Below are 15,314 nucleotides of genomic sequence, written 5' to 3' on the forward strand. Positions count from 1 at the left end.
TTTGACTATGTTACACTTACCTCACACAGTACTCTGCAATGAGAGTACTAACCGGTACCAGAAAGAGAAAGAAAGACTATATGTCTCCCATATTGGCTCCTATTCTTTAAATCCAGAGTAAATTTTAAAATGCTTCTCTCCAAATAGAAGGTCTTGAATAATCAGGCCAAGACCTCAAAGTGGCATATCACCCTAATAGAGCACTTAGTTTGAAATGGAGAGACCATACCTTATTGGAAAAGATAGAGAAAAGTAACCATCACAACACAACTTCACTACAACCTCGAAAGTACCTTGTTCTGACTTTATTAGATAGTGAAGTGAAGCAGGCAGCCAAAGCCATACGGCAAATGGCCACCTGCTCATCCCGGTGAGCTAAGCCACCACTATGAAAATACTATGTTTAACCTAAGTTTTTGCACACACATTTAAACACGTGCATAGAGAAGCTGTCGATTTACCAATCAATCTACGTTTCTTCCTCACCCATGGTCACAAAAGAATAGGCTTTAAATACAAGTGACGGATTAGTTTCCTTGAAAAAAAAATCAAGTTAAGGCGATTCGGTCATCTGACCAGGATGACTCCTGGATCACTTCCAGTTGAGGTGTTTCAGACATGTCTTACCAGGAGGAGTCCCTGCTCATTAGTCCATCAGATGGATGGACCATTTTTCACAAACATATATCTTGAAAATGATTGGATATGTGAAACAAAAATTTTACAGCAATTTAATACGTCCAAACTTTGGACCATAAGATTTTTGTGCAAACCAGAGATGGTCGAGCAGAAGGCCCACAATAATTTGAGACTGAATGACCTGTATGTCAAATAATAAAAACAGACCATTAAAATCTATTTTGCCATACACCTTCCTAAAACTGTGTACAGCCAAGATGCTGTCAAATATCTTGCTCTACTTTTTTGTTATGTGACTGGTTACAGGGTATATCGAGGAAGCCTGCATCATTCCTTGTCCATCTGACTGCAAACTAAGTGAGTGGTCCAACTGGTCTCGCTGTAGCAAATCATGTGGCAGTGGGGTCAAAGTTCGCTCTAAATGGCTCCGAGAAAAACCATACAATGGTGGCAGACCTTGCCCTAAATTGGACCATGTCAACCAGGTGAGAGAGGGCTCACTTAAAGTGTTATATTCTAGCTTTATACCTATTTTTTTGGATAATAACTTAAACAATGCTGTTTTCTGTGGTTTCCTTGTCTTCTTTTACAAATGGATTCCACTTACAGGCTCAAGTAAGTAGGCTGCTGCTTTTTGTAATTATTTCATAAAGTTAGTTTTGGTATTTAGTTTTATTATAATGTATGATTTTCAAACTTAAGCAAAACTGAGTGGAAGGATTTAAATTTCCTCTTTGACATCATGCATCTGTGCCTGTAGGGTAACTGGTGTTTTTATGTGCATCAGGTCTATGAGGTGGTGCCTTGCCTCAGTGACTGTGGGCAGTATGTGTGGGTGGCAGAGCCTTGGAGTGTGTGGAAAGTCAGCAATGTGGACCTGAATGACAACTGTGGTGAAGGTGTTCAAACCCGAAACGTCAAGTAAGATGAACAGATTCATGTGTCAGTGTCTCTGAGCTTTAAACAGGTGATATTCTTCCTTTTGGAGGAAAAACAGAGCTGAGTGTTTGCTTGTGCTGAATTGTTAAAAAGTGATCAAAAATTAAAATAGTAGTGCATGATGTTATAACCAATATATACACTATATTGCCAAAAGTATTCACTGACCCGTCCAAATCATTGAATAGAATAGAAATATCCTTTGTTGTCCCTCTTTGGGGAAATTCAGGTGTTCCATCAGCAAAGTGACAGGCAGATGGAGCATGCAGATTCACACAAAAGTAACGAAAGTAAAAAAAAAGAAGAAAAGAAATAAGAGACTGTGAGGGCAAATTTACAACATCCAAAAAAAAAGATTACCATACAGTTAGTAAAAATAGCATACTCAAATTCAAAGAAATGTGAAAGTGAGTAAGATAATCCTTTTAAAAATATACAAAAAGTGCTATATATTTGTGCTTTAAAAAACCTGACAAACTGTTTACAGAAAATGGGAAATGTGTACAAATAACAGCAGGGATGTGAACAACCCTTGTTGGGAACAATCACTGCTCCCAACAACGTTGTTAAGTGATGACGTGACGAATCCTACTTCCGGGCCTAAAGTAGTCTGTGTTTAATATGGCTTTTGTGTTGTTAACATGTTTAATGTTATGTATTTTCTTCTATTTAATCTCAAAAAGCTCCTAAAACAGTCAGTGATCACTGTTGACCTCCCTCGGCTTTTATTACCACTAATCATTTATTTAAGCTCAGTTTTTAAAACCTTAGGATGTAACTACAGCTCAGCCCATGCAGCAGTATATGAATGACTAACCTCGTATTGTGGATGGATTATCTCAGTTGTTCTCCTGGCTGAAGTTTGGTCCTTTTACAGCATCCTGCCATGCGATTACATTTGTTCCTGACCACCGAGAACACTCACGTTAACTTTTATCCAGTGGGAAAAAAAGTTAGCTTGTTTATATTATGCTAACATAGCTGTGTCGCTAGCGGTCACGTAGCACATCATTATATACCAGCTAGCCAAACTTCAGTAACCCTACAAACGTCACTGCTGTTTAGTTTTCTGTCTTCATTTATGTTGGACGTGATAACAGAGCTGTACATTTGAATTTGTTTCCAAAACCCCGCAGTCAGGACATGCTATATTGTATTTAGATAGAAGCTAGCGAGCTAACTTCCTGCTAACTTCTAACTCCGTTAAATGTCATAAACTCCGTTTTCATGGATGCCTGGATGTTAAACTCAATTGTTACACCTGGTAGAGCAGAACGCTGATCATTTTGAAAGACTTTAGACAGTTTTTCAACTCTCAGTAATGCCATAGTGATCGTTTGATATATGGACCTGCAGCGGAGTTTAGGCCCAGACACGGCTAGTGACGTCAGACTTAATGACCGGATTATGTTTGTTGGGAGCAGTGATGCTCATAAACCTGTAAACATGGTAACATGAGACGGTGTTGTAACATTGTAAACATTGTACATGAAAGTTGTATTCGATCAGATTGTCCGATTATCTTAGCAGCAATGTGATGGCTGAGGGATAAAAGCTTTTCCTAAGTCTGTCTTTATGGATCTTAATCATCTGGCTAAAAGTAGACTTTGAAACAGGTCATGATCAGGGAGTGATGGGTGTTGAGGGATTTTCTTAATGTTCCTGAGTGTGGGAGTTGTGCAGTTCTTTAAATGAGGGGAGTGGACAGCTCACTATCCGCTGGGCGACCCGTATAACCCTGCAGTGGTTTCTCTTCTGTGCTACTGTGCAGCTGGAGAAGGATACCAGGATACTTTCTACTGTGCAGTGATAGTAGGACACAAACAGTTTCTCAGGGATGTTATTCTTTCTGAGAACCCTCAGAAAGTAGAGTCTCTTGTGGGCTTTCTTCACTACCTCAGCGGTGTGCGTTCCCTTGATCGGGTCTGGCCTGATCATTTCACACATAATGTGCTGATGGAATTTAGAAAGCACAGATTTTAAATCCACATGATTAAAATCCCCAGTGGGGACTGGCCTTCATGTCCATTATCAGTGTCTGACCTCACAAATGTGCTTCTTGAAGAGTAGTCAAAAATCCCCATCATATGGAAAGTCTTCCCAGAAGAGTTGAAGCTGTTATAGCTTAGAGGATGGGTCGACATCATGTTAAACCATTTTCATTAAAAAATATATTTTTAGCAATATAGAGTACATCTGGTTTAATATCCAGATATTTAGCTTTACAAAGACTTTACAAAGACCACATGTATTCATGTTTATTAACAGCTTTCTTTCAAGAAGACTGTAAAAAATAGGCTCAAATATTCGAGTGTTGTTGAAGGAATGCTGTGAAACTAACTTTTGCTTCAACTTTTTGTGACCAGGTGCATGCTGAACACTATAGACGGGCCCTCTGAACAGGTGGAGGACTATTTGTGTGACCCAGAGGAAATGCCTTTAGGGGCCCGCAAGAGCCACCTGCCCTGCCCGGAAGACTGTGTGTTGTCAGACTGGGGAGCTTGGAGCCCATGTCCACTGGTAAGGATGGAATGAAGTTGCCAGTCTTTTTTTTTCTTTCTAAATCTTACATTGTTTCTGACATGTTGCCTTTATTATATAGTAGATAGTTGAAACCAGAGTTAAAGTAGTGGTTCTGAATTCAGAGATCTAGTGAAGGTAATAGTAATAGAGGAACCCCGCCTGTGTCAACTAAACCCGCTCTTCGTGCTAAAAAGGCACTCTGTGAATAAGTACATATGTTTGTTGATGGGTAAATGTGTCTTGTGGTGTAAAGGCAGTTTAAGAAAGATAAGTATGCTGCATAAAGGGAATTCTAATTTCCCATATGTGTAAATAGATTGGACCCAGCAACTTCAGAGTTTTAAGACTTCTCAGCCAATCAGATTGTCTCGTATTTCTTTATGGCTATTGTGTAATGAAGTTAAAAACCATTACACTGGATACAGTAGTGATATAGTTTAAAGCCTTCCCCTGCTTTGTAGCATCATTTTCAGATTCTCAGTGAGTTATTTTAACTACCAGATGAAAGTCAACGATTATTGACCCAAATTGTTTATAATCTAACAAGTTACTAGAATTAACTGATGAGACTGGTAATACAAATGTTCCCAAACTTTGCACAAAAATGAAAAAGAAATTTAAATGAAAAATAACTGGATTAACTCTCTTATTTCTAAGTCATCATAGGTGGTAATCTTAACCCTATATTTTGAACAAGGACAAAATTTCACTCATTATTACAGTCCATAATGGGATATATAGTATGTAGCTCCAATTAATTTACCAATAGGAGAGAAGATGAAAATCTGGCAGCCAATGGTGGGAAAAAGTAAAAGCGCAGCACCAACATGAGGAGCTAAACAAGGTGGAAATTAAGATGCTTCTAAACCAGCCGAGACATATGTTCTCACCAGCATGTCCTGGGTTAGAATAGGGTTTGCTTCCAGCTGGACGTGTCCAGCACATCTCACCTAGATGATGCTCAAAAGGTCAGATGCACGAAGGACCTGAATTGGCTCCTTTTGATAAGGAGCATGACCAAGCTCTAACCCTACTTCTATAGGAGAGCCAAGACACCCTTCAGAGGAAGCTAATGTCAACTGTTTGTATTTGTGATCTCATTTTTTAGTCACTACCCAGAGCTTGTGGTCATAGGTGAGGGTAGGAAAATATATTGCCCAGTAAATCAAAAACTTCTCTTTCATACTCAATGCTCATGCTACAGCAGCAGCATTACTGCATATGTTGCACAAATCCATCTGTCAGTCTCCTTCATCATTTTCCCTCTTTAGTGAATAAGACTCTGAGACAAACTGATGTATTTGGGGCAATGATTCAGCCCCACCCCAGGGTAGACACTTTAACTTTTCCCAGATGAAAACAGGATTCAGACTTGGAGTTGCTAATTCTTATCTCAGCCAATTTATACAAATAACTGCATGATGACGCCAACAGAAGCAGCTCACATCTCCACCCAAAAGTCCAAGAAATGCATGATATGATTACAGAATCAATCATTAGCCTGCAACCAAGTGTGTCCTAGTGCCAAATGCACTTATGAAAACTCTCATGCTTATTATAGACAACCTGTGAACAACAAAGAAGTCCAGTTACAGCGGGCCGCTCAGGTTTAGGTCAGGTAGGATGTGTCTGTGAAGGTTCTGAGTCATCCAGGTCGTCGTAGTCTAAGGAGCTTGGAAAGAAAAGCGTCCGGACTTCTTTAAGTTACTTGAAGACGTTTCACCTCTCATCCGAGAAGCTTCTTCAGTTCTAAGGTCAAATGGTGGAGAGTCCCAGATTTAAACCCAGTGGGAGTTTCCCCCCAAAGAGGGACAAAAGACCCCCTGATGATCCTCTAATCACATGAGCCAAGGTGGGAAAACGGGTGTGGGTCACAATCAGCCCCGGTTTTGGGTGAGCTCATTGTGAAACCTGGCCGCACCTTATCATGTGATTTCGAAATCACATGGTAGGGTGGGGCATGGTTTCACAATGAGCTCATCCTTTAAGTTCAAGCAACTTAAAGAAGTCCAGATGCTTTTCTTTCCGAGCTCCTTAGACGTCAGGTAGGATGTTGCTCCCGATCACACTCCACCAGCCTTCACTGTCATTGCTCACATGAATGCTGAGGTCCCCAAGGACAATAAATCTGGGGGACCTTCCAGCTATCAGCCAGGCACTCCCAGAAGGCTGTGTACTCTGAGCTGATGCTTGGGGCACAGGGAAAAACAACAGTGAGGACCTGTTCTCTTACCCCAAGGTGCATGGAAACATCCAGCTGAGAAAACTACCAGCAAAGAGAAGTATACCTACCCTAGTTCACTACTTCTTACTGAATGCAACTCCAAAGTGGAATAAAGATTAGCCCGTCTCCAGGATACTGCATCCAGAATTGAGCTGTGTGTTGAGCTGAGCCGAAATATATCTAGCTGGTATTGCTCAGTGTCACATATTTGTTTGTATGTTAATTAATTCAATTCACTTTTATTTATATACTGCTAACAACAATCGTGTCAACACACTTTATATAGTGAGACCCTTCATTATTTAAGAGAGAACCGCAATGACCAATCGCCAAGTGCTTACTCTATGTGCAAGCACTTGGCGATTGGTGGGAAGTAAGCGCTCCTTTTCAACAGGAGCTCTCTGTCAGGACCAGACTCATGGAGGGGCAGTAATCTGCAGTGACCAACTGAGGGTCAAGGGAAAAGAAGGGACAAAAGGTGAGGACAGATAGACCGCTAATAACAAACAGGACAAGACAGTTAACAATGTGCAAAAGTGCCATATAAACAAGTCAGGACTGAAAAGAAGAAAGAATGAAAGTCCAACACCAATCTAGACTTAGAGCAACATAACAAAGGGATTTTTGTTATGTTGCTCTAAGTCCAACACCAATCTAGACTTAGAGCAACATAACAAAGGGATTTTTGTTATGTTGCTCTTATTTACAAACAATCTAAACCTTTTAAAAAAACAACAACAACAGAAAAAAATGAGTCCACAGAAGAGGGACTGGATAGTTAAACCTTGTAGTTCCCATTCTACTTTTGGAAACTCAAGAAACCATAGGTACCATAGGTATGGTAGGAGAATGTGACTGTGGACAGTTGTCTGTCTCTATGCGTACCGCACCTCTTGTGTTAATGTAGCTGGGATAGGATTCACATTTGGAAAAATGTGAATAGATTTTCCTGTGTGCCAGTTAAAATGATCATTTTCTCAGTTCTCTGTTGCCAAAACTTGGATTAACTGTGAAATAAAAACAATATTCTGATTGCCGAGGGTTAGAATTAGAGTTGGGATTATCACTGATAATGACTTTGACTTCTGAAGGTGAATATATGAATTAGGCCTGAACATTCAGGACTTCGTGTGTGAAAAAAACAAGCTTAGCTTCTGTTCTGGTTTTGGACTTTTTCTTGATCGCTTTGGCACAATTGTGACAGCAGAAAAGTAATTCTTACTACTGTTAATACAGTTCTCAAATCAGGAACACATTTCACCAATACAAACTGCTAGTGTTTCAATGCAAGATATGATGCACTTCTCACTTGAATCTCACATCTCATCAAAAGAGTTCAAATTTCAGTCAAGTTACTTCTGTCTGTCTATCTCCAACATAGAAAAATCAAAAGCCTTTATGTTCCACACTTTTAATGTGTGCTTATGTAAAACAGTCAGAACCTTTCCCTCTGCTTTTCAGCCATGTAGTGAGAACAGCACCCGGGAGAGGAGTGCTTACCCGCTCCGACAGCCAGGAGAAAAGAAGGAGTGTCCACCGACTGAAGAGACAGAGCCATGCAAACTCAACAGGAACTGCTTTCACTACACCTACAACATCACTGGTCAGCATTAACCTGTTCAGATTTGTTTCCAAAGAAGTTGGGATATTATGTATGTTAATAAAAACAATGAATGCAAATCAATTAAATTCTGTACTTAGAGCAGGGGTCTCAAACTCCAGGCCTCGAGGGCTGGTGTCCTGCAGGTTTTAGATGTGTCCTTGATCAAACACAGCTGATTTAAATGGCCAAATGACTTCCTCAACATGTCTTGAAGTTCTCCAGAGGACTGGTAATGAACTAATCACTTGATCCAGGGTGATATCTAAACCTGTAGGACACCAGCCCTCGAGGCCTGGAGTTCAAGACCCCTGACTTAAAGACACAGCGTAGTGCAGTGTTTAGCACTGCAAATTCAAAGCAAGCACATCCTGGGTTTAAGCTGTTCAGTGCCCTTCTGTTTAAAGTTACCGTTTCACTGTGTGCCTGCGTGAGCTTTTTCCATGTACTGTATGTTTAAATCCTCATAGGTGTCAATGTGAGCATGAATGATTGTCTTTTTGTGTTGGCTTTGCAAAAGACTTGCGATCCTTCACTGAGTGTACATCCAGCATGCATGGATTAATTAAAGGAAGGAAAACAGAATGTCGGTTGTTTAAACTGAAACTTTGGCCCGGTCATTAAAAAGTATTTTATGGGTCAGAAATAAACAACTTGGGGTTAGTGCCCTTCCCAGGCATACAGACTGAAGCAGCCAGAGATTGAACCACCAACCTTCAGACTGTAGATGACCTACTCTCCTACCTCCTGAGCTACAGCCACCCCTGTTATGCTGACCTTTTACTGTGTCTCTTCAGAATGGAGTACCTGTCAGCTCAGTGACAAAGCAGTGTGTGGAAATGGATTCAAAACCCGCATGCTGGACTGTGTGCGTAGTGATGGTAAATCTGTAGACCTCGTCTTCTGCAAAGAGGTGAGATGTTTGGTACTGCTTGCCTTTTAAACCTTTGTAAATGGTTCTGTTTGAGTTCATGGATTACTAATGATATTTCTTTGCAGCTTGGTCTGGAGAGAAAGTGGCAAATGAATGCATCCTGTGTTGTGGAGTGTCCTGTTAATTGCCAGCTGTCTGACTGGTCACCATGGTCTGGCTGTAGTCACACATGTGGACTGGCAGGTAAACAAATCCAGGGAAGAATTGGAATTAACCAGTTACATTTTTCGCAGTAGTGTTTTGCTACTATGTGCTAATGTTTGAGTCCAACAGTCTCTAATCATATATGTTTCCTTTTAAGTTTTCTGTACTTTATCTGCACTGCACTGTGTTATTTTACAGATAGAAACTGTTCACAGCTCAGCTGCTCTAACAGGAATGATGAACACTGGAATAAAAGTGAATGTGGGAATTACAAACCTTTACTTCATGTAGATTGTCCAAATGCTTTACAAATGTTCTCTTAGCTTGGACTTGCTGGTTATAGTGCAGGAGGTTTCCCCACCTGGTGACTCCATTGTCCTACTTCATCACATGACAGTGAGACCTGGAGTGGTTTGGGAGGAACAGCCTGCCTCGAGTGGTTCAGATTACTGGATTTTTGTGCAGTTTGTGACAGAGGAATGTTCATGTGCACATGGCACTAGTACGCCCTGGGTAAATGATTGATTCTGGAAATAGTTTTTTTGAGAGTTTTTGAGAAGCTAAGCATTTAACAGATCAGCATCTAGTAGTTAGTTAGATCAAAAGGCAGGGTAGGATGGTATATCAGTATAGTACCAATTGCCTTCCTAGTGAAGTTAAATAAATCTGTAAATTCCTCAAAAAAGCTGCCTTTGAGTTTGGTCCTGCCCGAGAGTGCTACACTTTGGGTCCTGTCCTTCCTTGCCTCATACAGCGTTACATGCCATTACATAGCAAAGGAAGAGGTCTTTATGTTTCGAGTAATTAATGTTATCCTATTCTTTTTTACCCAACCATTAATATTTGAATTTATTCATTTATCTGCTTTTTGGCAGGCAAACTGTGGAGAAGACGGACAGTGATCCAAGCTCCGCAGGGTGATGGGAGGCCATGTCCATCCCAAATGGAACAGTGGAAGCCCTGCCTGGTGAAGCCCTGCTACAGGTGGAGATACAGCGCCTGGTCTGAGTGCAAATCTGAGGTCAATTAGCCTTCCTCTTCTTCTTCAACATATTTACCAGAATAGTGAAACACTGTATTTAATTTTCACTAGTCACTAATTTTACTAGCGTAAAAAATATTATATAAAACCATTAAAGTCATATTAAACCATCCTGACATACTCACCTAGATGAGGAGGGATAGTCCAAAATGAAGGTGTCTCACAAGATGCTGTCATCAGACTTTCCAGAAGACTGACTTTGACCAACATTGTTGTGACGTTTGCCATTTCACTATTTAGTAAACCCTAAAAGACACGCTGTGACTCTCTTCCACAGCATGTCTTTATCCTGTCTTCCTTCTCTCACCATAACCGGTCGCAGCAGATGGCCCCGCCCCTCCCTGAGCCTAGTTCTGTCGGAGGTTTCTTCCTGTTAAAAGGGAGTTTTTCCTTCCCACTGTCGCCACGGTCTACCTTACAATATGAAGCGCCTTGAGGCGACTGTTGTTGTGATTTGGTGCTGTATAAATAAAAGTGAATTGAATTGAAAATTTATACTTAGTATTCATAAGAACTTTATAAACGAAAAATGGGACAATTAACATGACAAATGTCTTGACCAGTGTTGGTCAAGTTACTTAAAAAAAGTAATCAGTAACTAATTACTGATTACTTCCCCAAAAAAGTAATCCCGTTACTTTACTGATTACTTATTTTCAAAAGTAATTAATTACTTAGTTACTTAGTTACTTTTTAAAAACACGATTTACAACCTGAGTAGGTGATAAAGCGATAGATCTTTCAGCCCAATTCTACTTTTTCTGCATAATCCATCATACAAAATGTAATCAAATGGAAAAGTCTCTTTTTTTTTAACTTGTTTTATTAGTTTTAATCTTTTAACTTTATGCATCAAGCAAAAATTTAATTATCTGCAACATTCTCTGACTTGAATAAATTAGTTTAACATTTAAACCTATTTTCTGCACATTCCAGCACATAAAATAAAAATATTTTTTGTGTTTACACTCAGTCTTTCAAATAGATGCAAGTAAAACACAGCAGAAAATAAATCAAATCAAAGACTCAGCGGTCCTGTTGCTCTATTTTCACCTGTAAAGCAGCAGTGGTGTAGGCGGAGGTTTACCCTGGTGCAGGTGGTCAGTTGAAGAATCCGCGAGTTTCTCTGTGAGTTTCCCATTACGTCGTAGCTACTCGGTGCTTGCTCGGAAGTTTAGGGGTTTTGTTCGCTGTAAAAAGAAGTTTTCTTCCCACGCACAGCGGACACTAATGTTTTTGTCACTTTTTATGGAATCAAACTCAAAGTAAGGTCAGTACTTCCACGCTTTAAACGCTGCACGCTCATACTCTCTCCTGCACTCGATATATGATGCACTGTTGATCTGCACACAGCTGTTGTCACGAACGGCGCACTCGCTTACGTCACTGTCATGAGACATTCTCGCAAAAAAATCACGGTTTTAGTAACGCAGTAACGCAGCGTTCCTACGGGAAAGTAACGGTAATCTAATTACCGTTTTTGCAATAGTAATCCCTTACTTTACTCGTTACTTGAAAAAAGTAACGAGTAACGCGTTACTGCCCATCTCTGGTCTTGACTAATTATTATTATTATTATTATTATTATTATTATTATTATTATTATTATTATATGCCTCTTCTTTTAAATTGCCATGTTAACCTGAAGGATATCATTATTATTATTATTGTTATTATTGTTATAATAGTTTAATATTTAAGTCATTTCAAACAGCAGGTGACCAGTAGTACCAGTACCAGTAGTTTGTTACTATATTTAGAATTAATTTTTAAACTTACCAAGGACTAACACAAATGGTTTAAAATCATTTTAAGGCCTAGTAGCTGAATGTGATTAAAGCTACCAGCAAGCTGACTGTACTACAGAAGTTAAATGTAGATTGAATTGTATCCATATTTAGTAATTCTGTTTGCTTTTCCATTAGGGAGCGAGGTGTGGAGAAGGTCTGAGATTCAGGAATGTGTCGTGCTTTGTGTCAGACGGTTCAGGTCGACAGGATGGTAGTGCGGTGGACGATGAACTGTGTGGAGATCTGGAGCCCTCAGTAGAAGGAAACACACAAATAGTTCTGCAGGAACCCTGTACTGTACCCTGTCCAGGTAGGTTGTTGTTGAATCCACCAGCCTCTTTGTTAATAAAGAGCAGTCACTTGCTGAGGTAACAGTAACTTGTCTGTTACTATTGGACCCAAACCCAAGACTATTCACACAAGTATTACAGTTAATGTGCTTCACTATTAAATACACTGACTAAATTGTTGATATTGAAAGAAATTCTGCTGTGCTGGTTTTAAATATTTCATCATCTGATGGATTCTGACTTTTGTATGTAAATAACGAGCATTGCTTACACACAATAGTTAATCACAGAATTCCACAGGGTTCTGTGCTAGGACGTTTTCACATTATACATCACCCCCAGATAATGTCATATCCAGTTAAATTCCTCTGCATAGTTTGGATAGTTTTGACCTTCAGTTCTATCTTGACGTTGTCCTTCAGGATATGACTTTAAATTAGCATATATATAAATACTATAACAGGAAACATTGTCTCAGAATGATGGTAAAAATGTCCATTTGTTACTTCTTGGGAGGATGACTTCAATTATTTATCAGAATGTTCTAAACGCCTTTATTTGAGCTCTCTTTTCCTGTCAGTTCTAGTGCTGTTACTTAATGCTAATCATTGAATCTTTCTCTGCCATGAGCCGCAGAGTTTAGTGCAAAGTAAGAGATGATATTCAGCTGCAGGTGATTTACCAACATAGATCCCTTGAAGGACTAAAATGAACCAGAAATGCCTGATTGACAAGTTTATTTTTACAGTGGGTAAATGTCTCACTTTTCTAGCATCTGCTCTATAATCTCTGCAATGTGTCATGGTCTGTGCGCGGGCAGGCAGAAAAGAACCCAATCGCAGACTCCAAAACCCAAAGACAAAAGCTGAACTTAAACAGCTTTATTGCTGTGCACAAACTGAACTGAACTGGGAATACAAAAACTAAACTAGTAGGCAGGCAGACGGAACACACAGCGAGGGAGGATGGTGAGCAGACGTTAACGATGCGACACTGACACAGAGAAACACAGGCCTTAAATACACACTGGGATAACAAGGGCATGAGACACAGAAGGAGAGCACAGCTGGGACTAATCAAAGCTGACTAGACAAGGGGAAGCAAAACCAGACACACTACACACAGGACAGAGACTATCAAAGTAAAACAGGAAAAACAACACCAGGTATGCACAGACACGAGCTTGACACAAGACCTCAGACATAGCAACAGGGAGGGAACACACGGGCAGACAGAGGAAGCACAGAACCAAAACATGAAGAACTCAAAGTCTAAACCCAAATACATAATCAGAATAAACCAGAACATAGTATGATAATAATGATAAACACAAAACGCTGGGTCAAATGACCCAGGACCCTGACACAATGCCTCCTCGACACACGATGACTTCCACTATATCAAGCAGGAAAAATGAGACCAGCTGTTTTGATTTCTTTAGTAAATCAGTTTGCAAACTTGATTTAAAGATTCTCCTGGAAGGAACCCCCAGAAATAGGTATAAATATTTAATAACCACTGTATAGTGCCTTTCTAAACATTATGGATGGCTACCATAATGCTCATTTTAAAGAATGTATAATGTGTAAGATTTGTGTGCCATTTCATTCACGTTTTATTTTCCTTTAACTAGCTTAATATTACATTTTAACAGCACATGATATAATCTCCCAAAGCCATGAATGGTGATATGCACTTATCACTTAAAATTTAACACTTAAAACTTTAATTATGGATTCTTAATTATGGACACTGTGTTTATCACTAACTTAGTTTTTACATCATACAGTGATGTTGCATTTTGGTTTGCTGATTAACTGATTTCTGTTCTGTAGGAGAGTGCTACTTGACAGACTGGACTGTTTGGAGTTCATGCCAGCTAAGCTGCATAAATGGAGCTGACCTGGGCTTCGGTTCAGTCCAAGTTCGATCCAGAGCCGTGGTGGCCCAGGATCCAGAGAACCTGCTGCAGTGTCCAGAACAAGAGCTTGAAGCACGACCGTGTACAGGTCACAATAGTCCCGGTCAAAGGATGTTTTTTAATGTGAACTGCAATTAATTCAGACATTTAAGCACTGATATAGTTTTGCCCCTTTTCCTGTTTTTTTTCTTACACTAAGAAATGTAAGTGTAAGCTACACAAAAAATAAAAGTGGTGAAAAGGACCGACAATATTCATATAATTTATATAATTTAATTTTAAATTAAAAAAACTTTTTTTTTAAACAAAAACATCTGATTATATCCTTTCTGTAGACGGTGAATGTTTTGATTACAAGTGGAAATCTGGACCGTGGAGAGGCTCGTCTCGGCACGTCTGGTGTGAGCGTTCAGATGGTCTCAATGTCACAGGTAATAAGAACGTGTTTACTGAGTGAACAAATGAACTAAATGAGCTACAGTCTGCCTGTCAGTTCTTTTTTCTTTTCCCAATTCAGTGCCTGTTCTTTAAAACCCTCGATTTACTGAATGCTCAAATTGCCATTGTAGACCAGTTTACAGCCTGATCTCAGACAGAGCAGATGTAAATGTGAGTGTGTGCATGAGTTGCCGCAATAAATCTTTGACATGGGGATTTGCTCTGTGATTAGCAGGGTGACAATGTGCATAAGCTTTCCTAAAACAGTCTTCCCCACAAGCATTACTGGAAAGAGAATTTGAGATCCAGATAACAGATGTGTTTCAATCCCCAGCAGTGCCACGGTGATGATTGAAGCCTGCTGTCCATCACCATCAGCACTTTGCATCCACTTCTTTTCCAAATAGCCAATTCATTCATATTTTTGTATACATGAAGAAATATCAGTAGATCTGATGCTCCAGATGCTGTGCTGGCCCTTGCATCTGTGATTGGCACAATGCACATTGTTATTCCCTTTTCATAGATTTTTGCTTGTAAGCAGTGGCATTCCTTTCATGAATATTAATATTGATTTCTCCTCCAGAGCCCACAACCTAATAAATATTCAGTAGCCTTGCTGGATCCCCATGCTTTTGCAGACTTGCATTTTTTCTGTCAGTGTCAGTTGCACACTGTCTACATCATTCCCATTACTTTATTCTAAGCATCATTAGACCATTGCTGACAGCTGTGTCCGCAAGCCTCCCCAGGCACTGCCTTTGAACCCACTGGACTACACCCCTCCCCTGCAGCTGAGCCGCAAAGCCACATTCCATTGGCACACAGCC

General features: G+C 39.9%; 1 protein-coding gene across 1 annotated transcript in view; it reads left to right on the top strand.

Moving 5' to 3' along the window:
• The window catches only part of LOC147304583 (thrombospondin type-1 domain-containing protein 7A-like), a 189,902-nt gene that overhangs the window by 150,341 nt on the left and 24,247 nt on the right, over positions 1-15,314 (top strand). The window contains exons 14-24 of the mRNA XM_086279217.1: positions 946-1,124; positions 1,249-1,254; positions 1,427-1,560; positions 3,945-4,098; positions 7,787-7,928; positions 8,723-8,838; positions 8,925-9,042; positions 9,879-10,024; positions 11,971-12,145; positions 13,961-14,134; positions 14,382-14,477. Of these exons, the coding sequence (XP_086135343.1) occupies positions 946-1,124; positions 1,249-1,254; positions 1,427-1,560; positions 3,945-4,098; positions 7,787-7,928; positions 8,723-8,838; positions 8,925-9,042; positions 9,879-10,024; positions 11,971-12,145; positions 13,961-14,134; positions 14,382-14,477 (1,440 nt within the window). The remainder of the gene's footprint in view (positions 1-945; positions 1,125-1,248; positions 1,255-1,426; positions 1,561-3,944; positions 4,099-7,786; positions 7,929-8,722; positions 8,839-8,924; positions 9,043-9,878; positions 10,025-11,970; positions 12,146-13,960; positions 14,135-14,381; positions 14,478-15,314) is intronic.

This window comes from Aulonocara sp. 'chitande type north' Nkhata Bay, linkage group LG22, assembly GCF_057382095.1.
Source record: "Aulonocara sp. 'chitande type north' Nkhata Bay isolate Kocher_YH1m ecotype deep benthic linkage group LG22, A_spYH_male_GT1.1, whole genome shotgun sequence".
NCBI lineage: Eukaryota > Metazoa > Chordata > Actinopteri > Cichliformes > Cichlidae > Aulonocara > Aulonocara sp. 'chitande type north' Nkhata Bay.